The sequence below is a fragment of the Xenopus laevis genome, chromosome 1L (assembly GCF_017654675.1).
Source record: "Xenopus laevis strain J_2021 chromosome 1L, Xenopus_laevis_v10.1, whole genome shotgun sequence".
Taxonomy (NCBI): Eukaryota; Metazoa; Chordata; class Amphibia; order Anura; family Pipidae; genus Xenopus; species Xenopus laevis.
In genome coordinates, this window is record NC_054371.1 from 11183377 (window position 1) to 11210922 (window position 27546).

At 41.3% G+C, this 27546-nt stretch overlaps 1 protein-coding gene across 6 annotated transcripts in view; it reads left to right on the forward strand.

The window, feature by feature from the left end:
* znf638.L (zinc finger protein 638 L homeolog) overlaps positions 1–27546 on the forward strand; it is a 77972-nt gene that overhangs the window by 28702 nt on the left and 21724 nt on the right. The window contains exons 1-11 of one of the 6 annotated variants that reach the window (XM_041586930.1): positions 4297–4535; positions 9290–9398; positions 14805–16764; positions 18302–18363; positions 20032–20070; positions 20884–21170; positions 21478–21920; positions 22483–22623; positions 25066–25179; positions 25279–25313; positions 25606–25643. In XM_041586930.1, coding sequence (XP_041442864.1) covers positions 15016–16764; positions 18302–18363; positions 20032–20070; positions 20884–21170; positions 21478–21920; positions 22483–22623; positions 25066–25179; positions 25279–25313; positions 25606–25643 — 2908 coding nt within the window. In that variant the 5' untranslated portion in view covers positions 4297–4535; positions 9290–9398; positions 14805–15015. Of the gene's footprint in view, positions 1–4296; positions 4536–9289; positions 9399–9450; positions 9966–14804; positions 16765–18301; positions 18364–20031; positions 20071–20883; positions 21171–21477; positions 21921–22482; positions 22624–25065; positions 25180–25278; positions 25314–25605; positions 25644–27546 lie in introns of those variants that run through there. The other 5 variants (XM_041586933.1, XM_041586923.1, XM_041586928.1 and 2 more) reach the window with 5 other exon arrangements.

The window sequence follows — 27546 nt, forward strand, 5'->3', positions numbered from 1 at the left end:
CAGCAGGAACAGCCCCTAAGTTTGCTCATAGTCTGTACAGAGAGATCCCATAAAACTATGTCAGCATAGGGATTCCCTGTACTAAGCACAATTCAGTAGGAACAGTCCCCTGAATTTGCTCATAGTCTGTACAGAGAGATCCCATAAAACTATGGCAACATAGGTATTCCCTGTACTAGACACAATTCAGCAGGAACAGTCCCTAAGTTTGCTCATAGTCTGTACAGAGAGATCCCATAAAACTATGGCAGCATAGGTATTCCCTGTACTAAGCACAATTCAGCAGGAACAGTCCCCTAAGTTTGCTTATAGTCTGTACAGAGAGATCCCATAAAACTATGGCAGCATAGGTATTCCCTGTACTAAGCACAATTCAGCAGGAACAGTCCCTAAGTTTGCTCATAGCCTGTACAGAGAGATCCCATAAAACTATGAAAGCATAGGTATTCCCTGTACTAAGCACAATTCAGCAGGAACAGTCCCTAAGTTTGCTCATAGCCTGTACAGAGAGATCCCATAAAACTATGAAAGCATAGGTATTCCCTGTACTAAGCACAATTCTGTAGGATATATTCCAATAAAGAAATTCTTATACAGGTCCTTTAAGTATGATGGGTAAGAACAAAGCTGTCAGATTAGTAGAGCCTTTGAACAAATTAGTAGTATGAGGGGAGTGGAAAAATGGATTATAAAGTCATTGTAGCCACACATTTCCTGCAGAAACATACTAAGTGAAGAGTTACAGAACTATGCGAAATTGGGAAATCGCTGATGAGGCCTTAAAGAAGAACTAAAGCTTAACTTAAGAAGTAGCTAGAAATATTGTACATTCTATACCAGCCCAAGGCAACCATTTAGTATCTCCCCATCTTCTTTTCTGCTGATTCACTGCACATGCTCTGTGCTGCTGTCACTTACTGAGCTTAGGGAGCCACTCACAATATACAGTACACATAGAATAGAAATGTCACAATATAAGGCTGATTAGTAATTAATACACATAATTACTACATGGCAGCACAGAAACCAGTGCAATTAGCATCAGAATTGAATAATCAGCAAACCTGTAGCATCAGCTTATATTATAGCCAGGGAAGCTCATTTTCTGCTGGATAATTAGTGACGAGCCCTAAGCTTAGCTTCTCAACAGCCAATCAGAGCCCACTGAGCATGTGAGTGTCACAGACACTTTCCAAGATGGTGACCCCCTGTGACAAGTTTGAAGTCCTGGATCATTGCTGCTATTGACAAGCTCAAACTTTAGGATGGTGCAATAAATTCAGTATATAAAATATGGCATTCCTAATCATATTCATTTTTAGGGTTTAGTTCTCCTTTAAGACTTTTCCATGTTTTTATCTCTTATTGAGAAATCTAATTGAATACATCCTTGTTGATGCAGTTCCATACATATTTCATTCACAAAACTATTGTTTTGAAGTTGCCCAGCATAGCCCATGTGGTATAGTAACTCCAGCAAGGGCACAGGATGGGGACACCCAATAGAAGAGCTATTGGCCTATCAACAATGACCCCATCACAAAGCTTGGTGGTACGATTTGGTGCTCTTACTCTCAACATGAGCTGCCAACCAGTAGTGCAGGCACCTACAGTATGTGCACTTGGAATGTTAATCGTGGAGCAAGAAGTCTAACTGGTTTTGCCACATGCACACACAGGGACAGACACACAGAGTATTCTACTATAACATACCTGGTGGGAGATACGTGTGTCAGTCCATGTTTACTCTGCATGTGGTGAGTCCCAACAACTGCAAGGGGATATCAAATGCTGCCGCGCTTCATCCATCCATCAATGGTATGTAACTGAATTGGAAATGCAACGCTGCACTGTCTTGAATGTCTATTGGTATAAGGGCAAATAAACAGATGAGAAATATGCTCTTACACAATTTAAAGTTAAAATGTATATTTATTTCAGTACATTAAAAATGACAAAAAAAAACCCCCATATGGACAGCCTAACGTGTTTCATGCTAAACCTGCACTTAATGATATGATCTCATAATTGTAGCCTATGATTAAATGCAGGGTAAGCATGAAACGCATGAGGGTGTTTTATGTAATTTTTTATGTACTGAAATAAATATATATTTTTAACTTTAAAGGGATTCTGTCGTGATTTTTATGGTGTGGTTTTTATCTCTAAATGACATTGTTTATACTGTAAAAAATCATTCCTGAACCAGCAAGTGTATTTTTATCACTTGTAATATTGATGTGTAGGTGCCATCTTAGGTCATTTTGCCTGATCCTGTGCTTTCAGAAAGAGCCAGAACTGCTTTCAGATAAGCTATTGTTACTCCTACTCAAGTAACTGAAGGAGTCACAGTGGGACTTGGATTTTTACTATTGAGTGCTGTTCTTAGATCTACCAGGGAGCTTTTATCTTGTGTTAGGGAGCTGTTATATGGTTATATTCCCGTTGTTCTATTGTTAGGTTGCTGGGGGAGGGGGAGGGAGGGAGTGATATCACTCCAACTTGCAGTACAGCAGAAAAGAGTGACTGAAGTTTATCAGAGCACAAGTCATATGCCTGAGGGCACCTGGGAAACTGACAACGTCTAGCCCCATGTCAGACTTCAATGCAGGATTCTGCTAGAGCAGCAGCAAAAAGACCCGAAGTCAAAAAAACTGCCGGAATTGAAGTCCTGAAGCGGAGAAAAGACCCAAATTCACTGAAGGAGGCAAAGTTGAAGTCCTGAAGCCACAAATTCAATTCTACTGAACACCAATGTGTGTTTTTTATTTTTTTAATCCCCTGGCCACCAATGTATTATTTTAATAATCTATAGGCCCCTGCCACCAATGTTTCTTAAAAAATATTCTCTTGTTCCCCAATTTTTTTTTAACTTGTAAGGGGGGCCCTGGCGCCAATGTTTTATTAAAAAAAACTTTTATGGGGGGCCCTAGCGCCAATGTTTTTTTTTTTTAACTTGTAGGGGGGCCCTGGTCACAAATTTTTTTTTCTAACTTGTAGGAGGGCCCTGACCACCAATTATTTAATAAAATGTTTTTATGGGGGGCCCTGACCATCAATAGCTTTTATAAAGGCCCGTATTTGTGGAAAGGCCACCAAGGCCTGGGCCTATGGTGGCAGGATTTTAGGGGAGCGGCATGTTGTCCATCCACACCCACATTGGTTCAAAAACACTGGGGATGCGCTGGAGATACAATCTTTTTTTAAATCCCCATTGCTCCAGTCCAGCTGATGAAAATTTGCATGAATAAAGGAGAGGGGACAGGGGCAACGAACAGCAGTGGGCCTAGGGGCACCCGCTATGTAAATACGGCCCTGTTTTTATAACTTGTGTGTGTGTATGGGGGGGTTACCTTTTTAAGAGCTGATGTCTGTCTGGTTTTTTAACTGTGGTGTGGGCGGGATCTTGGGTGGGGCTTGGGGGCCCAGAAAATGTTGTTGTACGGGGCCTAGGGTTGCCACCTTTTCTGGAAAAAAATACCGGCCTTTCTATATATTTATCTTTTTTTCCTATTAATAACATTGAGAGCAACCATCATTTTTACCGGCCAGGCCTGTAAAATACTGGCCAGGTGGCAACCCTAACGGGGCCCTGTGATTTCTAATGGCGGCCCTGGTGGCAGTGCAGATACCATCGGCCCGAATAGAGGAGAAAAGTAGCCAAATAAATGGCCCAGAGTCTAGAGGTGTCGCAAGGGACCAAACATCATGGTGAGGTCAGGCCAATGGGATTGTCGGTCCTCACAACATTCCCTGAACTGCAAGGATGAGATTATTCTTGTCGTCATCAATGTAAGTTCCAATGGAAGGATCAGCTCGTCTCCCTCTGGGTTGTCAAAGTCCCACAGAGAACATGTAGTCACTAAGAAGGAAACCTGTGTCAATTAGTAGCATGAGGGAAGGGATTAAAGGACAAGGAAAGGCACATTTACTACAGGAAGCCAATTTATTACCACAGGTCTAGTCACAGGTTTCCTCTTAACATCCACTCCATGTCTGGATGGGAAAGTATTGGCCAGTACTTGTATTTGTGCAACTGGGCGGACAACCATCCCTTCATCTTTGCTGGAATTAGATTGTAAGCTCTATTGAACAGGGTCCCCATTACCTTTTGTATTTTTGATTGACCAAAGCATTTTCCACAGTGAATTCCCTGTTCTAAGAGGCTGCAAGTACAAAACCAACCCACTGGCTTCCCCTTATGGTACCTGAGGGGTAATGCTTGGGCTTTCCACACACACAGACTCGATATGCGCATGCGCCGAGACTTTAGACGCGCAAGGCGGAGGAAAGTGCGGGAGGCGCGCACGTAACGGCGAAGGAAGAGAGTTGCGGGTGCGCGCACGTACATCTGAAGCCGGGCTGTTGCTGCGGTGGCGGCGGCGCGAATGCTCGTGTGTGAGGAGGAGAAGGGCACTGCGTGAGGCGCCGCTGTTTGGTTCCAGGAGAAGGAGAGGCGACGGCTGACAAGGCGGAAAGAGGCTCGGGATAGTTCAGTCGCTACAGAAGGAGAACGCCGGGCCAGGATTGAGCAGGTAATAGAGAAATATCTGAGTGGCTGCGGGTCCGAAAGAATCGCACAGTAAGTGCGTATGGGAGGCCCGGGACAAAATGGCGGCCGCTAGGCCCAAACAAGGCCTATTAACGGCACCGTGTCTTGAGTTAGTTGCTTGTTATTGGCTCCTCAGCCTTTGTCTGCTCACCAGCTGTACCTGTTATGTACTCACTAGATTTAGCTCTATCTCAGGGACACTATATACTGACATGTGTTATACACCAGTCCTCTATATACTGACATGTGTTATACATCAGTCCTCTATATACTGACATGTGTTATACATCAGTCCTCTATATACTGACATGTGTTATACATCAGTCCTCTATATACTGACATGTGTTATACATCAGTCCTCTATATACTGACATGTGTTATACATCAGTCCTCTATATACTGACATGTGTTATACATCAGTCCTCTATATACTGACATGTGTTATACACCAGTCCTCTATATACTGACATGTGTTATACATCAGTCCTCTATATACTGACATGTGTTATACATCAGTCCTCTATATACTGACATGTGTTATACATCAGTCCTCTATATACTGACATGTGTTATACATCAGTCCTCTATATACTGACATGTGTTATACACCAGTCCTCTATATACTGACATGTGTTATACATCAGTCCTCTATATACTGACATGTGTTATACATCAGTCCTCTATATACTGACATGTGTTATACATCAGTCCTCTATATACTGACATGTGTTATACATCAGTCCTCTATATACTGACATGTGTTATACATCAGTCCTCTATATACTGACATGTGTTTATACATCAGTCCTCTATATACTGACATGTGTTATACACCAGTCCTCTATATACTGACATGTGTTATACATCAGTCCTCTATATACTGACATGTGTTATACATCAGTCCTCTATATACTGACATGTGGTTATAACATCAGTCCTCTATATACTGACATGTGTTATACATCAGTCCTCTATATACTGACATGTGTTATACATCAGTCCTCTATATACTGACATGTGTTATACACCAGTCCTCTATATACTGACATGTGTTATACACCAGTCCTCTATATACTGACATGTGATATACATCAGTCCTCTATATACTGACATGTGTTATACATCAGTCCTCTATATACTGACATGTGTTATACATCAGTCCTCTATATACTGACATGTTATACCCAGTCCTCTATATACTGACATGTGTTATACATCAGTCCTCTATATACTGACATGTGTTATACACCAGTCCTCTATATACTGACATGTGTTATAGCATCAGTCCTCTATATACTGACATGTGTTATACATCAGTCCTCTATATACTGACATGTGTTATACATCAGTCCTCTATATACTGACATGTGTTATACATCAGTCCTCTATATACTGACATGTGTTATACAGTCCTCTATATACTGACATGTGTTATACATCAGTCCTCTATATACTGACATGTGTTATACACCAGTCCTCTATATACTGACATGTGTTATACATCAGTCCTCTATATACTGACATGTGTTATACATCAGTCCTCTATATACTGACATGTGTTATACATCAGTCCTCTATATACTGACATGTGTTATACACCAGTCCTCTATATACTGACATGTGTTATACATCAGTCCTCTATATACTGACATGTGTTATACATCAGTCCTCTATATACTGACATGTGTTATACATCAGTCCTCTATATACTGACATGTGTTATACACAGTCCTCTATATACTGACATGTGTTATACATCAAGTCCTCTATATACTGACATGTGTTATACATCAGTCCTCTATATACTGACATGTGTTATACATCAGTCCTCTATATACTGACATGTGTTATACATCAGTCCTCTATATACTGACATGTGTTATACATCAGTCCTCTATATACTGACATGTGTTATACATCAGTCCTCTATATACTGACATGTGTTATACATCAGTCCTCTATATACTGACATGTGTTATACATCAGTCCTCTATATACTGACATGTGTTATACATCAGTCCTCTATATACTGACATGTGTTATACATCAGTCCTCTATATACTGACATGTGTTATACCATCAGTCCTCTATATACTGACATGTGTTATACATCAGTCCTCTATATACTGACATGTGTTATACATCAGTCCTCTATATACTGACATGTGTTATACATCAGTCCTCTATATACTGACATGTGTTATAACATCAGTCCTCTATATACTGACATGTGTTATACATCAGTCCTCTATATACTGACATGTGTTATACATCAGTCCTCTATATACTGACATGTGTTATACATCAGTCCTCTATATACTGACATGTGTTATACATCAGTCCTCTATATACTGACATGTGTTATACATCAGTCCTCTATATACTGACGTGTTATACATCAGTCCTCTATATACTGACATGTGTTATACATCAGTCCTCTATATACTGACATGTGTTATACATCAGTCCTCTATATACTGACATGTGTTATACATCAGTCCTCTATATACTGAATGTTATACATCAGTCCTCTATATACTGACATGTGTTATACATCAGTCCTCTATATACTGACATGTGTTATACATCAGTCCTCTATATACTGACATGTGTTATACATCAGTCCTCTATATACTGACATGTGTTATACATCAGTCCTCTATATACTGACATGTGTTATACATCAGTCCTCTATATACTGACGTGTTATACATCAGTCCTCTATATACTGACATGTGTTATACACCAGTCCTCTATATACTGACATGTGTTATACATCAGTCCTCTATATAGTGACATGTGTTATACATCAGTCCTCTATATACTGACATGTCTTACACATCAGTCCTCTATATACTGACATGTCTTACACATCAGTCCTCTATATACTGACATGTGTTATACATCAGTCCTCTATATACTGACATGTGTTACACATCAGTCCTCTATATACTGACATGTGTTATACACCAGTCCTCTATATACTGACATGTGTTATACATCAGTCCTCTATATACTGACGTGTTATACATCAGTCCTCTATATACTGACGTGTTATACATCAGTCCTCTATATACTGACATGTGTTATACATCAGTCTTCTATATACTGGCATGTGATATACATCAGTCCTCTGTCTGTCTGTCTCACTTGCAGTTGGGATCCATGTGGACTCCCTTAGGGTTGGTGTTCCGATACCATGGAATCCAGCTCATTAAGTGAAAGTATTTTCAGCAAGCCCTAAACCGGCTTATATTTTTTCTGGCAATTTATTTACAGAAGCTTTCACAAGTGCTGTAATGAGTCCTCTGCATATATTACACCTCCCCTTCTACAATAGAAAATATTAATTAAAGCATATTGCAAACCAGTTTATTGCTTTTGATTCACTGGCTCAATTTAGCTCCATGAGAAAAGTTAACAAGGGAGTTAAATGCAAATATTTCTTTCCATGTTGTGTTAAAAGCAATTCCAGTAGGCAATCGGCACCCTACTAATGTCTTGGTGAGGCCATGATACTGCAGCCTCACAATTCACCGATTTTAATTATAATATTTAGGGAAATATCAATGACAGATACTGGTTTGTCCCTGTGCTTGTTTATTTTTTTATCAAATGCCTGATGCTTTGTATTATGTAGACATTTTTTTTTTAATTTTAGAATCATGGAATTACATTAATCATGGTAACTACTTGAATTATTTTGTGAAGGAACTAAAGCCCAATCATGTGCTTTGACAGTCTGATCCAACTGATGTTACGTTCCAGCTGTTGATGATATGTGGCGGTTTACTCTTGCTGAAACATTCAATGTCATTTCTATTGTTTTATATTTTTATGCAGAAAGTTAATTCTCTTGATTGACATATATATATATATATATATATATATATATATATATATATATATATATATATATATATATATATATATATATATATATATATATATGAATAATGCAAATGTATTCTGTTCAGCAAATGGCAGCTAATGACAGATTTTGTAAGGTCCAAATAGTCTAATCTCAGCATCTGGGCACATACTGTAACCGCAGGGGATACTTTTATAACGTGATTGTGTATTGCATTTATTTAGCAACAGTGCTACACGCAATAATGCGCAATAAAAAGGTATAACAAACAAAAGTACCAAGGTGAATGTGCTACTGGGAAAAAAGGAATTAAAATTTTTTCTTTTTTTACATCGCACCATAGAGATGATCTGTTTGTGCAGATGAATAGGACCTGCCATATTGTTTGCCTTGCAAGTGCCCTGCTTAAATCCGCACAATCATAAATGGCAAATATTCAGTTGCATTGTTTTCATTTTTCTTGAAGCATTATTGAAAATTTTTAGTATTTGCCAAAAAAAATGATTTGCTCTGTCACAGCTTTGAGAGTTTGATAGATGTATAAAATAGACAGTGTGCTTGTGCAACACAATACTGTTTCTCCCTGGCACAATCACAATTTTAGAATCATTTTCTCTGTGTAAAACTGGAGGAAGAGGAGATCGCCCACATACCAACCAACTTTGAATTTATGTAAATCTGCCAAACTGTTTAATGTATACAGAGGAATTCCAAAACACCCCCATTGAAGCCAGTTTGCCCCAAATGAGACAAAAAAAGCCTTAATGATTTGAAAAAGACAACAGTCACAGCATTGTTAAGAAGTGGATGTACTGAATGCAAGGCAACATCGCGACAACAAACCAGACTACCTGAAAGTTGCACAGGTTCTTTTGCAGAATAGAACTCACAGAAGACTGAACATGACCATCTGAAAAGTGTATGCAGTGCAGGAATAAGCAATACTCTACTCCAACACAATGCTGAGTTCATATGGTAAGTAGGGAGATCTTATTCGTTTCATCAGAAGCAACTCAGAAGTGCTATGGACATTTAATGAGTTGACAGTTATGAATCTGTCAGATTTGCATGACCACCATACATGGATCAGATCACTTTGTAGAATCATGGCTCTGACGCGTTCTTGTTAGTGATGCTGGAATTTCCACTTACCCAGTTACCTTGCATCCATGTTTGAGGGTTCGCTATCTTTATGTACAGGATGGGATTATTGTGCTTCTATAATGTATGCTAAGAAAGCGCCTTTAAATCTTCACAGAAGACTGGTTTGATATTTTGGAACACCTGCATATCCGCTGTTAAGCAGTATAATAATGGCAAAGGTCTCCAGACAGATTGTTGGAAAGATACATGGAGACCTGAATATGCACTGGGAATATTTTTGAACAAAAAGTTATCTTTACAGAACAGCATTTTAAAAAATCTCAAGGAGAGAAAATAATTGGAGGCAAACTTTTTTTGGTTGAAGTGTTCAAGCCGGTAAGAAGTCATCTACTATTTTCACACTGCAGATTATGATCCTGTTCCTCCCAACGTGTCGAGGTAAACAATATGGCAGCTCCCGTCATGTTTACATTTGCGTGTAAAGAAAAAGTATTCTATTTTAATGTATAAACTATTTTACTGAGCAAAATAACTGGTTCATAAAATCTGTTAATGCATTGGTAGTGTAGGCTGTATGTATTTCTGAAATTTGTTTTGTTAATATGATCGTGACTCTCATCTGCTTGTTGCAACCTGTCTGGATTGGAACCCCAATGACACTGGTATGTGGTGTGCCAAAATACAGGGGAAACTCTTGTAGTATCAATAGTATTGTAGTTTTGTGGGGGAAACGTAATAGTCGATTCTTGTAAAGTTATTCGTTAAAGTCTACCTGGAAAACAGAAAAGTTACCCTGTCATGGGTGTTGAATTAGATTTTGTGGAACGGTACATGGCAACAGAAAGACCTGCAAAATCAGCATACAATTATACTTTGTATAGGATATTGTGCACGGGGGGTTACATAAAAAAATTTTATTTTAAAAACTTTGTTGGCACCCTTTGGTAGATCTGTTGAAACGCTGTAACGTTGGTTGGTGAGTTTAAATCCAGTTTTTAATCATTTCTCACTCAGTGCCAAGGTATAGCATCTTGCTTTGGGTAAAGTGGAAAGGGCTTCTTTCCTACGTATGATTTTTATGGACAAACCTGCTCTATGGATTTCTTTTTATGACATGATTATTTTAATTCATTTACCTTCCATAATGTGGTGTCAAATGAAATGCACGGTGCATGAAAAAGTTGGATAGTGTGCACAGGCTCTGCAACGGCCCTGGTATGCTTCAGCGCTCAGTTGGTGAGTTTTAGCCTATAGGGTATTTCAGCAAAATGGAAACTTTTTAAGCATTTGTTCTGCTTTACAGCCCATAAGATAACCCATGTAGTTGTCAGTGGTATTGTTAGGGCCGGACGGCTCAGACCGCGAGCTCCGCTGGATCCGTTTGCAGGGAGCAGGTTCACTGATATGACTGGGAGGAAGGAAGCCAGTAAGGGACGTACTGGGAACCCCTGCCGGCTGTATAATCAGCAACAGAATGGCTGCGGGGCCTGAATGCAGGGCACAGTTAGCAATCCTGCAGCTGCACGAGCGAAACAATGTCTCTATCCAATCTCCATACTGAGAACAGAAAGTTTCTGTGAACCCCTGGAAACAATTCAACTGAAATAACAACACTTGCTGAAATTAAAGTCCAACACCCAATTCTACTGAATAAGTCCTAGACACTTAACAGATATTTCCCAATCTCTCAAACACCGACTGAACCAAACCAATTCCCAAAACCTGTAGCTCAGGCGGGGAAATCAGGTGACCATGGGCTATAAAAAGCCTCCCCCCTCGCAGAGGATTGGATGTCAGACCCGAATGTAATTTAGCCCATGCCTGCCTTGCAGACGGCTTCTAACAGGTATACAGAGAGCTCTTTATGGCCCACTTCAAATGGCCACACTCCCCATGTGATATACTAAAGGTGGCCATACACAGGCCGATAAAAGCTGCCGACAGACAGTGTCGGCAGCTTATTGGCCCATGTATGGGGCCCCCCGACGGGCTTCACCGATCGAGATCTGGGCGAAAGTCGGCCAGATCTCGATCGGATGGGACAAAAAATCCCGTCGGATCGCGCCCGCATCTATTCGTTGATGCGGTCCCGCGATCCGACCGCCCGTTAGGCATCGTTAGGATCTGATCGTTGGGCCCTAGGGCCCACGATCGGATCAGCCCGATATTGCCCACCTCAAGGTGGGCATATCGGAGGGAGATCCGCTCGTTTGGCGACATCGCGGATCTCTCCATTTATGGCCACCTTAAGGCACAACATTCACCTTTTCCAGGTCTCTGAGATTATAAACATAATAGGATTCTTCTGGAGGGTAATAGGGAACATGTTTGAGTGCCTGTATCTTTGCCTGATTGTGTAAGATCCAAAATTATTATTTCCATACCCTAGTTTGATCAGGTTTTCAAAAAGAAGCCATTAAAAGGGTTGTTCACCTTCCACACATTTTTCAGTTCAATTGTTTTCAGTTTGTTCTCCAGAAATAGATTTTTTTCCAGTTTTTCCTGCCTCTGGTGATTCAGTCTGGCAACTCGTTGATCCAGGTGCAGACTGTTGTATCAATTATAACAGATGAATTTAATTACAGGGGTTGTTCACCTTCAACTAGTTGTTTTCAGACAGATCACCAGAAATAACGACATTTTCCAATGACTTTCTATTTTCCATGTGTGACTGTTTTTATAATATTGAAGTGTAAAGTGTAATTTTTCACCTTCTGAAGCAGCTCTGAGAAGGTGGGGTCGCCGACCCTGTAAACCAGTGATCCCCAACCAGTAGCTCGTGAGCAACATGTTGCTCTCCAACCCCTTGGATGTTGCTCTCAGTGGCCTCAAAGTAGGTGCTTATTTTTGAATTCCAGACTTGGAAGTGAGTTTTAATTGCATAAAAACAAGATGTACTGCCAGGTAGAGCCTCTTGTAGGTTGCCAGGCCACATAGGGGCTACCAATAGCCAATCACAGCCCTTATGTGGCACCCCAAGGGACTTTTTCATGCTTGCGTTGCTCCCCAACTCTTTTAACATTTGAATGTAGCTCACGGGTAAAAAAGGTTGGGGACCCCTGCTGTAAACTGTTCTAATTGAATACATTTAGTTGATACATTTCTTATCTTTGTCCCTGCTGAGCAGAATCCCTGAGTTTCATTACAGGCAGCTGTTAGACTTGATACAATAGTTACTGATACTCCAGAGATGCTGCTGAGAAATGGATCAACTCAATGTTGTAAAATTGTAACAGTTTAGAGTCTGTATCTGAATTACTGAGCTGTCAGACTTAAACACCAGAGACACCAACATTCAACTTTACACTTACATTTTGGAAAAACAGTAACCAAAATAAATAATGGAAAAGTAATTGAAAAAAAGTGTTTATTTGGAAGGGGAACAATCCCTTTAAACACGGATTCTGCTCAGCAGGGACAAAGATAAGAAATGTATCAAATAAATGTATCAATTTAGAACAGTTTACAGGGTCAGCGACCTCTCTCCCTCCCAGAGCTGCTTTAGCAGGTGGAAAATGACATTTTACACTTCAATATTAGCAAAACAGTCACATATAGAAAATAGAAAGTAATTGCAAAAAAAAAGTGAACAATTTTAAACTAACTGAACAAAATGTTGGAAGGTGAACAACCCCTTTAAGGGAAAGGGCAGATTCGGGGAGATTAGTCGCACGCCGCGAGTGCCATCCAGCTGGCAATTTTTCGTTATAGCCGGTGGGAAGATAGGGGAAGGCAGTTCAGGGAGATTGTCGCCCTGAAGAAGAGGTGATTTGTAGACGGGGCGACTAATCTCCCCAAATTTACCCGTGTGCCCTTACCCTAATGCAATAGAGATACTCAAGCTATGCTGAAGCCTTCCAATATTATAAGATTTGATTTCCCACCCAATCTATGCGTACTTTACTTAGTAGTTATTTTCAGGGCTGTGGAGGTCATAAATCCTTATACTCAGACTCCTGTTTTTAAAGGAACAGTAACACCAAAAACCAAAAGTGTATCAAAGTAATTAAAATATAATGTACTGTTGCTCTGCACGGTGTGTTTGCTTCAGAAGACTACTATAGTTTATATAAACAAGCTGCTGTTTAGCCATGGGGGCGGCCATTCAAGCTGCTGGGAAAAAAGGATAAAAGAACAGGTTACATAGCAGATAACAGATAAAACACCTTTGTATTGGACAGGGCTTATCTGCTTATGTTCTGTGTAACCTGTGCCTTTCTCCTTTTTTCCAGCAGCTTGAATGGCTGCCCCATGGCTACACAGCATCTGATTTATATAAACTATAGTAGTCTTTCAAGCCCAGATTTTACCAATGCACGCTAACAGTATATTATATGTTAATAACTTTAGAACACTTATTTTTTGGTGGTAATGTTCTTAATGTTATTTCCATGTTGATTGAAAGAAGTTAAATACACAAGGCATTTTATCCCTGCCAAAGCTCAAATATATAAACCACATCCTTTGTTAATTCTAAACCAAAATCAGTAGTTAAACTACATAAACCAAGCACAACTGGAAAACCTAAAAGAACTTCTATATTAATTGAACCTGGCATATAGCTGTAGAATAGCCGTTAATTACAATATTTTTCTTAGAAACATAATTTCTTCTGCCATAGCCTCCTTCATAGAAGCTCTTAAATCTGATTTGATTATTTTCTCTGCTTGTATTTAAACATTTTTTTGTGTGACTCCAGAATTGCTTACGACTGTGACTCCATAGTTCTGGTTATTTTACACCAACTGATGTTCAAAAAAATTTGAGAGTACAGTAGAAATTTTAAATATATAAAATGAAACCTACCCATCCATAAGCAAGCCTAGCACTTCCTATTTGGTGTGATCATAAATTTTTCATATATACACAGAGGAATTAGTTGTGCTGTGAATTACTTCTGACTTCATTAGATTTTCATTTTGTATTGATAATGTATTATTTATATGACCTTATGTTACTTTTAAGTAAGTAAAAACTGCAACATGATAAAGAAATATTTTTGTGTAACTTTTACGCTGTTCCTTTTTACAGCTTGCGAATGCCGACAATGCTAAAAACTACATTTTTGGTGCTTAAGTCAATTTATTTGTAGAATATTAAGAAATGTTAAGAATAAATATTAAGAAGTGGTTTGATTGCCACTCTTCCTCAAATCATAGGTTGTGTAAGATATAATTAAACTTGCATACTTTTCCTTTTAAGTATTTCCATCTCTGGTTTTAGCCACTGTTTGTAGAATAAATAATGAAAATCTAATACTTCTGTTTTAAATTTCAGCTTTGTGTTGTTCTTGGAAAATTGCGCACCGATTGTGAATACCTTGAACTTGGGCATTTCTAGCCCCGTCCTGTTGAGCCCCCATTTACAGCTTGCTCAGATTAAGACTCAATTGGCTCTTCATCACTTGACCTCTGTCGCTTCGAGCAATACTGCCCCAATTTATGCTTTGTTAAATCAAGCTTTGTTGAAGATAAGTACTGCTTGCACAATGTTTAACCCAAGAGGAGGTTTCCCAGTTCAAAGGCAACAACAGCCAGGGCATCCTTTGTTAAACCAGCCAAACATGAACCATCCAGGGATGAATCTTACTGGCTTAAACCATCCTGGAATGAATCTTCCAAACATGAACAACCCTTCATTGACCCATCCTGGCATGGCACCTTCTGGAATGAATCACCCAGGAATGGGACATTCTGGTATTAATCAGCCTGGAATGAACTTCAACCGAATGGCACACCCTGGCATGAACCAGGGCGGCATGAACCAGGGCGGCATGAACCAGGGCGGCATGAACCAGGGCGGCATGAACCAGGGCGGCATGAACCAGGGCGGCATGAACCAGGGCGGCATGAACCAGGGCGGCATGAACCAGGGCGGCATGAACCAGGGCGGAATCAACCCCGGCGGCATGAACCAGGGCGGCATGAATCAAGGTGACATGGGCTTCCATTGTGAGATAAAAGGTCCTGGCTTTGCAATAAGGCCCCATGGAATGGATCCACCTGGGCCATTTCTAAGAGGAGCACCAGAACCAATGGGAATGAAAGGAATGCCACTCAGAGCACCAATGCATGGAACACCTGAAAGACCCTTGGGTCCACAAGCTTTTCAGCAACAACGATTTGGTGGTCCTAGCCCGGTAAGACCTGGCCCTCAAAGAATGCAGTCTCACAATTCAGATGTTGCTCCAGGTATGAATTTGCTGATGAAGCAGTCCCCATCAGATCTCCTGTTAGGAAAAGATATTCCATTGCATGAACCTTCACGTCACGTAGGAAATGAAAAACAGTGGGAACCACGTGGTACTTTTGGCCATATCCCTCAGCCAACTGGAATGAAACCAGTGCCCTCTTCGCAAATCTCTGATCACCAGAACAGATACACGACTGAAAGCGCTTCAAGTATCCTGGAGAGCTTCGGACTGTCTAATGAAGATTTAGAGGAACTGAGCCGTTATCCAGATGATCAGCTGACACCTGCAAACATGCCAGTAATCCTGAGAGACATAAGAATGCGCAAAATTAGTCAACCTGTTGCTCCAGATCAGAGCGGTGGAAGAAGACCTGCAAGTGATGGGTTACCAAGTAAAGTTATTGACTACGGACATTCAAGCAAATATCCATTTAAGGAGGACTCTGTTCCAGTACGCACTTTTGACTCCCGCAAAAAAGGAAAAAACTTTAAGCCTGCAGCTGCCCCCAAAAAAATGGGTTCTCCGAAATTTAATCTGCCTGCATCCTCGGTGAAAAAACAACCCGACAAGCCCAGTAGTAACCTAATGGATAATAAAATACCGACTATATCTGTGACTCGCCAGAACCAGCGTCCATCAAAGCAAGAGAGACCACAAAGCACAAATATAGTTGTTGAGCAACCTGTAATGCAGTCTGCTATCAAGTCTGAGGTTCCACGTGTTGAACACCCGCCCGTAATGACTGCCAACCAGCCTGAAGTTCCAGCCATTGGTCATTCTGATACACAGGTGGCTAGTTATACAGAGGCTCGGGCTGATCATATTCCTACTTTGGTCAGCAGGGGAAATTACCAGCCGCCATCTGAAACTCCTGGTGATGCAGCTAGATTTCAGCCAAAGTGGTCACCAGGATTATCTCTGGCAGAAACGGAGAAAATGAAGAGGCTGCCAACTCCATCCATGATGAATGATTATTACGCTGCATCGCCCAGAATATTTCCTCATATTTGTTCTCTGTGTAACTTGCAATGTAGAGTTTTAAAGGTGAGTGTTTTTATGTTTGTTTGTGATTTCCGATGCATTGTATAAGTCTTAAGACATGCATGTCCTACAGTTTCTTAAATGGAACATAATTAAATCGCGGGTTTATGTAACGCAAACAGCACCTAGGAGGGTTTTAAACAATTGTGTGTGTTAAAACATGAAGGATGTTCATTTTAATTCAAACAGGATCAACTAAAAAGCTTCTGGTGGTATGTATTAAATACAGGGCTGCTCCTTAACAACCCACTCAATGCTGTAGGAAACGCTGCACTTTTTATTTATTTTTTTAACCTAGAAGTAGTCCTTTTTGTCTCTTCTGCAAACTGCAAAAAAAAAACTCCAGTATTCAATGCAAAAATTAGTCTGGGATAAATGGTGCAACATACTATTGTATTTATAACATAAATGCATGCCATGACTGGCCTGATTATGAATAAACCTTATTTTTATCACATGCAAGCGACTAATGCTATCACAGCTTATTTTAATACTCAAATAGATCTATATTTTGCATTTATTAATGGGGTAGATAGTTTCTTAAAAGTGAGATAATCTTTAGGACTGTTCCACCCCTCTCGAATGACCAATACCGTAACAGCTAATCTTTATTGCAGTTGCACCTTCTACTTTAAGTGCATTTTTAAAATGGCACTTGGCTTGCAGTACAAGAAGCCTGCTTGCGGTCATCTGTCCAATATGATTGTTTTTACCCCTTCGAGACACTTCATTTTAATAGGTTTTGTTACTTTTTAAGTAGATTAGATATTGTAAAGGAAAGCAATCCTAGTTTAGGTTCTGAAGATTTGGAATTCATGATGAAAAGAACAGTAAAACCTCAAGAACAGAAGCGAACTCCCAGACATTTTGGCTGAATGTGTTCTGGAAGACTGCAAGAAACGTCCTCCCTAGACAAGATTTCAAAGGGGAAGATCAGAATTTCTGCTACGTAGCATCAATCTTTAATATCCTTTCCCACTATACTTCTTCAAAGCGTATGCAGAATATGGGGAAGAGGGGCTTTTAGGCTTGGCATTGGGGTTGGCATATATACTAGCCTTCTGAATTTCTCTGATCTTCACGCAAATTAAGATTTTAGATCCTCTAAACGTATACACAATGTTTTAAACAGATCTATTTTTGTGTTGGTTGGGAATATATGACCTGTGAACTGATACAACAAAAATTTGAGTTGAAATGCAAAGTGCGGTTTTTCCACCCTGTCTCATAACCGCTAATTTAACATGAGGGTTGTCAAGAAAACGAGGACAAATTGGTGGTTAAAATATTTGCATCTAAAACAGTTTAAATTATAGAAGTTTCTCTCAGTCTTTTATGGTTTGTTTTCTTTTAGTTTTTGTATACAAAGTATTTTGTTTTATTTGTTCTCCACAGTAAATTGAGTAACTATAGTATTATATTGTAATTGTAATAATGGTGATTAGTTATCACAGACATAATGAAGCAACTATACAATGATTACCAATGTGCTCAGTCAGTCTGATTCCTAACTCGCTACTCCCTGCTTATTCTTTAATAGGACTGGATTAAGCATCAGAATACAGAAGCTCACATTGAAAGCTGCCGGCAGTTGCGTCTACGGTAAGAGCCTTGATGCGTGCACAAGTGAATAATGCTTGTTTTATCATTATGTATGCAACTAGCCCAGACTTTGATCTAAGCCCATTTTTTGATTATTCCTGAACTGAAGGTCCCAAGGCAAAACAACATTTTTTTAGGGTTGCACCAAATCCAGGATTTCATTTTGATTTTGTCCAAATCTTGGCACATTTTGGAAAGTAAATAATTGCAGTGAGTTGTGCAGAGTAGCATGGGTAGCAGCAGAGTGGGTACCCGCAGGTTACCCGCAAAAAACCCCAGGTTGCGGGTAGAAGTTCTTGGTGCGGGTATAGAAGCGGTTCTGCGGGTCACCGGTCGGGCTGCGGGTTTTCTCAATAGTGATTCCGGTCACTTCCGGTTTACAATGACAGCACTTCCTGATTCTTGATGGCCAGCGGGTCCAGGTTGCGGATAAGGTACTTGCGGGTCGGGTAGCGGGTCCAAGCTTGTAAGAATGCGGGTCCGGGTTGCAGGTTGCAGGTACAGGTTTGGTACGGGTTCCAAAAAATGGACCCGCGCAGAACTCTAGTGCAGAGCTTTACAGTCACATGACATGAAAGGGGCAGGCTGATATTTTCAACATGAGCTTAGAGTATAGGGCTTTAATTAAGAAATAACTGATTACATGTCCACAAACCATCTGTTTAATGTGCTACTCTTTATCTCAAAGGCTCCAGATGGGGCAGGGAGGGATTTGTTTAAACATTATATATTCTCTACATTCAAACAATTTGAGACTGGTTGCTAGGGTCTTGTTTACCTTAGCACCTGGGCTGTGATTTGAAATATAAATAGAAGAGGGCCTACATGGAAAGATAATTAATAAAAAGTAACTAACTATAAAATTGTGGCCTCACAGATCAGTTGAGTATTGGCTGCTGGGGTCTGTGACTCCTTCCCCCTCGAGGATCCAGCATCAAATTTTAAAATGCAAGCTGGATGCAGCAATGGACATGTAATTGAAAAAAAAAACTATAAGAAATGAAGACCAAAACCAAAATAGGACATTCTATAACAGGAATCCCCAACCTTTTTTTTTTTTTTTTTTTTTTTTTTTTTTTTTACCTGTGAGCCACATTCAAATGTGAGAAGAGTTGGGGAGCAGCACAAGCATGAAAAAAGTTCTTGGGGGTGCCAAATAAGGGCTGTGATAGGGTATTTGGTAGCCCCTATGTGGACTGGCATCCTACAGGAGACTCTGTTTGGCAGTACATCTGGTTCTCATGCAACCAAAACTGGAGGCAACATCCAAGGGGTTTCCGAGCAACATGTTGCTAGTGAGCCACTGGTTTAGGATCACTGTTTTACAACATACGAAAAGTTAACTCTTAAGGTGAGCTACCCCTTTAAAAATTCCAGTTTGGTTTGGTCAAACACTTTGAATTTGACTAAATCTGAATTTTGCAAAAATAAATAGCTTTGCATTAGGAAGGGCTCATCTGAGAATGTCTAGCCTATTTTAGCTTTATAAGCTTGGTTAGTTTTTCAGATGTTTGACATTTACTTCCTAATATAGTCTTCCATAAGCTTTTTTTTGCTTCTTCACTCCCCACTGAAAGATAACAGTTTAATGGCAAGTAACAAAATGTACAAAGTATTTATCTGATGAGGCATTAATATAGATATCTTCCACTTCCCAATTTTCCTTAGGCATCCTGACTGGAACCCGCATGAACTTGCACCTTTAAGGTAAGTTTTACGATGTTCTTTATTTTTTTTTTGAAGGGGCAGTGTACTATATATATGTGGCTTAGTAACTGGTATATTGATCTACTTCTTACATATTTTGTTTTCTTTAAGGGATTCTCGTGATTTTTATGATGTCTTTTCTATTTCTAAATTACACTGTTTACACTGCAAATAATTCACTACCATATACGATTTCATTCATAATCCAACAAGTGTTTTTTTTCTTTTTAGTTGTAATATTGGTGTGTGGGTGCATCTCAGGTCATTTTGCTTGGTCATGTGCTTTCAGAAAGAGCCAGCACTTTGGGATGAAACTGCTTTCTGGCAGGCTGTTGTTTCTCCTACTCAATGTAACTGAATGTGTAGTGATGGGACCTGGATTTTACTGTGCTGTTCTTAGATCTACCAGGCAGCTGTTATCTTGTGTTAGGGAACTGCTATCTGGTTACCTTCCCATTGTTCTGTTGTTAGGCTGCTGGGGAGGAAAGGGAGGGGGATGATATCACTCCAACTTGCAGTACAGCAGTAAAGAGTGACTAAAGTTTATCAGAGCACAAGTCACATGACTGGGGGCAGCTGGGAAACTGACAATATGTCTATCCCTGTATCAGATTTCAAAATTAAATGTGAAAAAATCTGTTTGCTCTTTTGAGAAACGGATTCAGTGCAGAATTCTGCTGGAGCAGCACAATTAACTGATGTGTTTTGAAGGAAATTTTTTTCCCATGACAGTATCCCTTTAAAGATTTGCGGATTCATAAAGGCAATATGTAACTCATATGTACTGATCTGTATCCTTTTGTATTCCCACAGAGATGATAAAGATAAAGGTGATGCATCTTCTAAGAGATCAAAGTCTAGCAGCAACAGCCCCAGACGGTCTAGAAGGTCTGGATCTGGGCACAGAGCACGCAGGTCACGATCCAGGAGTCCAAGACTTTCTGGGAGGGTAAGAACTAGAAGTCGTAGTCCAAAACGACCTGTACGTAGTCCAAGACGTTCTCGGAGCCCCCGTCGGCGGTCCAGGTCTCCACGCCGTTCTCTTTCTCCTAGAAGAACCCGTCGACCACGTTCTTCAAGATCAGTCAGTACTTCTCCAGGTGGGTGTGGACTCATTTTTCTATTCATTCAATGTGTTAATAGTGTTGTTGAGAACAGTGGGAACTGTTCTCTATGCAGCATTTGCCAGACCATATTTGGGTACTTTTCCCGTAGCCTAGGCAATCCAGCCACAGAGATTAGAAGCAATAAGTTTTGTGCCCACCTTTTTCTTGTCTTTCTTTTGATGCCACCACAACTCAAAGCAAACATTTGTAATGCAAACATATTTTTCATGTCTTGGACCATACCACAGCTTTAATATTGAGCCATTTTTATGATATCAGTCTTGGCCAAATTTATTTGCAGATAAAAGAGCTGTTGATGCAGCAGTGAGGGATTTCATTGACAAAACTGGACAAAAAACTGTGCACACCAAAAACAAACTTGCAAAGGCACCAAGCAATGGAAAGAGACCGCTTCAGAGGAGCTCCTCCAACAGCTCGAAAACTAAGAAACAACCTTCTTCATCCGCAAAAAACCCTGGCTCATCCAGCAGTGTGTCAAAGAAACCCAGCAGTGTCTCCAGTATTAGCGACTCCAAAAAGAGCACTAGTAGTAGCAGTTCCTCTCATGGCTCCTCCAGCTCAGCAGCTAAAAAGCCAGTTGTAAGCACTGCTGCAAAGAAAACTAGCTCTTCAGCCTTGACTGGAAAGAAACCCTCACAGAGCAAATATAGTGGTGCTGCTAAGAATTCCAAGGGCTCCACTAAGCCTCCACCAGCTAAAGAACCATACACTCCCCTCCTAAAGGTAAGCTTTCAAAACCTAACTAGCATGAAATACATTGCGGATCAGTAGGGCAATATATTCTATATGCTGATTTAAGTGCTGTTGAATTCTATATACTGATTTAAGTGCTGTTGAATTAAATAGCAATTTATGACCCATTGGTTTTGTCTTCACTTTGTATGTGTTTAATAGAAATATTTAGAGCTGAATGTTATTTAGTTAGCCCCCTCTGTTTAGCCATAGATATGCAAAGAGATGTCATAAGGTTGTTTGCCAGCATTTGTAAGGATTAAAATAGAAGCTTACAGTTGCTCTTTAAATGTGTATCCACTCTAATAAAAATTATTTGACATCTTGACGTATCATAGTTTTTCAATGCCCAGTCCATTAGAGATCTCTACTGCAGACACCAGGGTATGTCAAAATGTCATTTTTTTGTCTGCTTTAATTAGCCAAGGATTATAAGGATTCCTGTAGGTATATTACGAAATAAGAGCACAGCTATCTGTGAGATACCAGAAAGAAGCCCTTATATGGCCCTCTAGGTTGAATTTTTGTTCACCAGTTTTTATTTTGTTTGCAGTTCAAAAACAAATCAAATCCAGGAACAATGATTCATGTTACCAATCTGCCAGATTCCGGGTATACTGATCAAGACATCCTCAAAATCGTTCAACCGTTTGGAAAAGTCTGTGACATCCTCATCATACGGTCTAAAAATGAGGTGTGGGAGTGTACACATGCACATTTTTTTTGATATAGCACACTAATTCATTTTAGCACATATTATTGCTGATGGTTCTTGGAATGGGGAATGTCAGGTCCTCTAGTGGGCCCAGTACAAGCTTGTCCCACTACTCACTCTTGTTTAGCCCCAGACTCATTGCAGAAGCAGTTGTAACCATTATGGGCCACAGTGATCAGAATGTTCCTTGACTTTGCTTAATTAATTAGTTAATGGAAACTGCACTGTATGGTAAATTCTAATTCTTTATATAGTGCAAACATATTCCACAGGGCTTTTAAAGACATATTATTCACAACAGTCATTGATCACGTGGAGCTTATAATCTAAGCATCTCCCCATAATGGTCACTTTTATCAGAAGCCAAACGTACACAGTGTAACTTTCAATTTAAGTATGCCAACATACACTTTTATTGGAAGCCAAACCTACACGTATGGGAAAACATAGGATCAAATTCCTTGCAGATAGTGCCCTGACAGGCACAATTAAAGGACCAGTAACATAAAAAAAAAAATAGTTCATATACATCGAAAAATAAACACTGAGACAAATTAAACTTTAAAATTACAAAGCCTTTATTAGGAAATAACTTACCGAAACTCCACTTCCACTAGTGTTCAGAAAAGGCGACAGGGCAACAATCAATCCTGTGGCGCTCTATTTCTCCTCCCTGGCTATCTCTCATATTCTACTGACAGCATGTGAAGCTGCGGATCAGGAAGCGCTATATTGTACAGATCACCCCGGCCTTCAAGTGCACTGGAATCTGGCCTCACAGAGTGTCGCAGTAGCCCCTACCACACATCCCCTGGCCAGAGCCCAACTGAGTGTCAGAAGTGAAGGCAGAATGCTTCACCCTACTATCCCTGACCGGCAATCAGGGCTCAGTGGAGAGCGACACCTGGTTGTGCATTTCGCAGAGGCTCGGAGGAATCGCAGTGCTGTGAAGGCTATCTGAGGACGTGGCTTTGGAGAAGTTACGGCTGAGATTGACTGTGCCCCTTTGGAGATATCCAATGATCCTGAACTGTTGCAGGAGATTATTGGCTCGGCGGAGCAATGTGGCTGTATCTATAGCTGACTTCGGGTTAACTTCCCGCTCCCGAGTCTCTTGAGGAGCCTCAAACCCAAGCTCCCTTCAGTCGCTTGTAGTATTCTGGGGACTGGCTGAGCCCGTTGTCCCTCTGGCAGAGATTCCCCACTGATGACCTCAAATTCCCACCCTGGAGATCCCATGATCCTGGACTGTTGCAAACGATTCTTGGCTCAGCGGAGCAATGTGGCTGTATCTATAGCTGGCTTCGGGGTAAATACCCGCTCCCGAGTAGTTATTTTGATAGTACTCCTCGCAGGGTGGGAATTTGGGCTCAATGTAGTTGGAGTTTATCAGAACTCATGTCTATTAATTACCCCAGAGCCTGGGATCATCAATGGGGAATCTCTGCCAGAGGGACAACGGGCACAGCCAGTTCCCAGAATATTACGAGCGACCGAGGGAGCCCAGGTTCGAGGCTCTTCCCGAGACTCTGTACTTGAAAGTGTGTAGTTACCCCGAAGCCGGCTATAGATACAGCCACATTGCTCCACCGAGCCAAGAATCTTCTGCAACAGCCCAGGATCATGGGATCTCTTTAAAGGGGCACAGTCAATCTCAGCTGCAACTTCTCCAAAGCCACGTCCTCGAGCAGCCTCCCCAGCACTTTGATTCCTTGTAGCCTCTGCGAAATGTACAACCCGGGCGTCCCTCTCTGCAGAGCTCTGCTTGCCGTTCAGGGATAGTAGGGTGAAGCGTTCCGCCTTCACTTCTAACACTCTGTTGGGTTCTGGCCACGGCATGTGGGGTAGGGGCCACTGCGCTGCTCTGTGAGGCCAGATTCCAGTGCACTTGAAGGCCGGGTTGATCTGTACAATATAGCGCTCCCTGATCCGCAGCTTCACATGCTGTCAGTAGAATGAGAGCTAACAAGGGAGGAGAAATAGAGCACCGCAGGGTGGATCGCTGCCCTGTCACCTTTTCTGAAAGTTTCGGTAAGTTTTTTAATAAGCATTGCAATTTTAAAGTTTAATTTTTCTTGGTGTTTATTTTTCAAAGTATACTAACATTTTTTTTTTTTTGATGTTACTAGTCCTTTAAGCATCCAATGCTGCAATACCGTGCTAACCATTTTCCCATGGAGCTGCTCACAAATGCTAACAGGTGGTGATAAATTGCAAAACGGAAAAGGGAACTGCTCACAGTTTGTCACTTCTGTTTTTCGTTCATTCAAATTGGAAGTGAGTGATGGAGGATAACGTGTTGCTACATTCACTGCTACATACTTCAGTGGTCAAATGCCCTGACCTAAATAGCTATGGGTGTTATCAAGGTCTCAGACTTTGTATGACAGATGTTACAGGTTCTTCTGCTCTGTCTTCCAGGCATTTTTAGAAACCAATTTCAAGGAGGCTGCTGCAGCAGCAGTAAAGTTCAGTGAAACCACACCTGTGATGATCAACAACACCAGAATTAACCTGTGCTTGGCTGGGCAGAAAGTAAGTAGTCACTGGGTGTCATGTAATAAGCACCAGTGGGGTTGGGGTTGAGTGCTATTTTTTGGGAAAATGTACTAAAATTTATGGGTTTTCTTATAGGTAGAATGTGAAAAGAAGGATGTTACACCTGCAAGGTAAGTGTGTCACTTCAGCTTTGTTTGTGCATTGCTTGCTCCCAGTAGGGCAAAGCCTAACTGATAGTATTTCTATGATGTAGTACTGTGCAGGATGTATGTGAAGGGTGGTGTCACTGGTACAGCTATACCTGTAGTTCCTGTTGTCTGTTTCTAGCGGAAATAAAGCAAGCAAAGGAAAATCATAGCTACACCTCACTATACAGAAATACAAAAGAAAAATTAAAAAGCATTCTTCACTGATAAGTTTTTCTGTGTGAATTGGTAAAAAAACTTTTTTCCCCCCTCACAGTGTTGCTAAAACTCCTGTTAAAACTACAACACCACCAGGTAAGTCATTTTGCCTTTATGTGTAATTGCATTGAAATTCCATTGCCCTTATACTATGCCTCTTGTGTCCTTGTGCCTCAAGTAATTTTTGTGCATTTAAAAAGTTAACGTTTGTGGAATTTTTTTTTTTTGATAGCGTTTGCTATTGAATTCTGGGCTAACTGTGAGATTTTTAGGGAAACAACTTAAAGGCACTTTATTGGACTAAAGCACTGACCTAAAGGCTTATTATATATTTCTCTGTCATCAATAGGGGACACAGGGAACCACTGGGGTTAAGCTCCACCCTCCAGGAGGCAGGACACTTGGAATAATTAATTAAGGGTTGTGCCAGAGGGTCTGGCTTAAGTGTCCTGCTTCCTAGGAGGATAGACAGCCTTTCTCATAGGCTTTCTCATAGCCGGCAATGTGCTGGCACAAGAGGGTTGCCCAGGAGCAGGGATACCTGTATTCCATTGGTGGGGGGGGGGCTCCCCATCGTGGGAAACCCTACAGGGGTCACCTCTAGCCTTAAGGGCCATAACCACCATCCAGATATTCTTGCTCCTAGTTTCCGGACAGCAGATGCCTTGGCCGCTAAGGAATAAAATACAAGTAGACATTCTATGCCTTATACGTGGAATGAATGGTGTCTCCCCCTCTCATGCCCTGGTGTTCGCTGCTGCCTCAGACTGCCTCTGCCTTCTTCTCCCCCCCCTTCCTTCCCTCCGGTTTCTCCCTCCCTTCAGAGCCGTGGGGTTAAGCCAGCTACCACGCCGCTTCTCCCTGCTCCCTACCTCTACAGGGTCCTCTGGCTTCCTTCCCTACCGCTGGATTGTCTCTAGGGAGCCTGGAGGACAGACACGGCCGCAAGTAGGTAGAGCTGGACGTTCCATACTCCCTTTTGCGCCAGAAGTAGAACACACAGTGCATTCCAGCCGACATTTTAGTTTAGTCTCTCGGGGAGCGCAGCACAGACAGACACAGGAGTTTCAACAGTGCGCTCTCTTTCACACTGCAGCCACCAGAATCACTGAGGCGACCCCGCAGTTTCACCCTGAGGTGAAGGAGGCTCCTATTGGGCATAATTAAATAATAAATATATAAATAAACGAGCAGAGCAAGTGCTTTACCAGGGCACCTGATAAGGATACCCACCTGCTCAGCTAGTAAGTCAGGGGGACTATTCCCCCAGGGCGGGGGTGGGAGAGCTCCAACACCAGCTGCGGCACAAGTCACATATTTTGTGTGCACTTAATGCCTTTCTAAGATCCCAGGGGTCAGAGTGAGCCACTCTGCAGACTATTTTTTAAGTGTGGCAGCCATCCCATCTAGTACTCCCGCTCCCATAACGGCTCAGTGAGGGAACTCCAATCAAGAGGGCTCGTCACCGGAGAGTGTTGCTGGCACTTCCTCAGAGCCACCAGCCCCCCTCTGGGCAGTCTAGCTCTCGCAATCACTAGCGTCATTGCAGAGCTTACCATCCATAGCAGACAACCTGGGCAAAGTTCTAGCCAGGCTCGTTCAGAAGCCCAGTGCGAAACACAAACGACCGGAAACCTTTAAAGGGGATACTTCAAACCGTACCCCCTCAGAGGGCTCCTCACCCAGAGTGGATGCCTCTCAATTGGAGGGCGAGCTTCCGCCGTCTGTGGTTTCCTCGGGGGAAAGGTGGATAACGAGGAGACCAAGGGCCGCAAGGTACAGCATGATATCGACAGTATCATCAAAGGAGTTAGAGGTCCTAAAATCACTCACTCCAAGGATCAGCAAATACAAACTGCGGGTTTATTCCCATCACGCGAACAGCTCCTCAATATCATCAGAACAGAAGTTTTAGCCTACACAAAAATTCTCAAAGTTTTACCCTTTCCCCAGGGAGGTGGTGGACAAGTGGTCGATGCGCACGTATCCAGACCGTCCA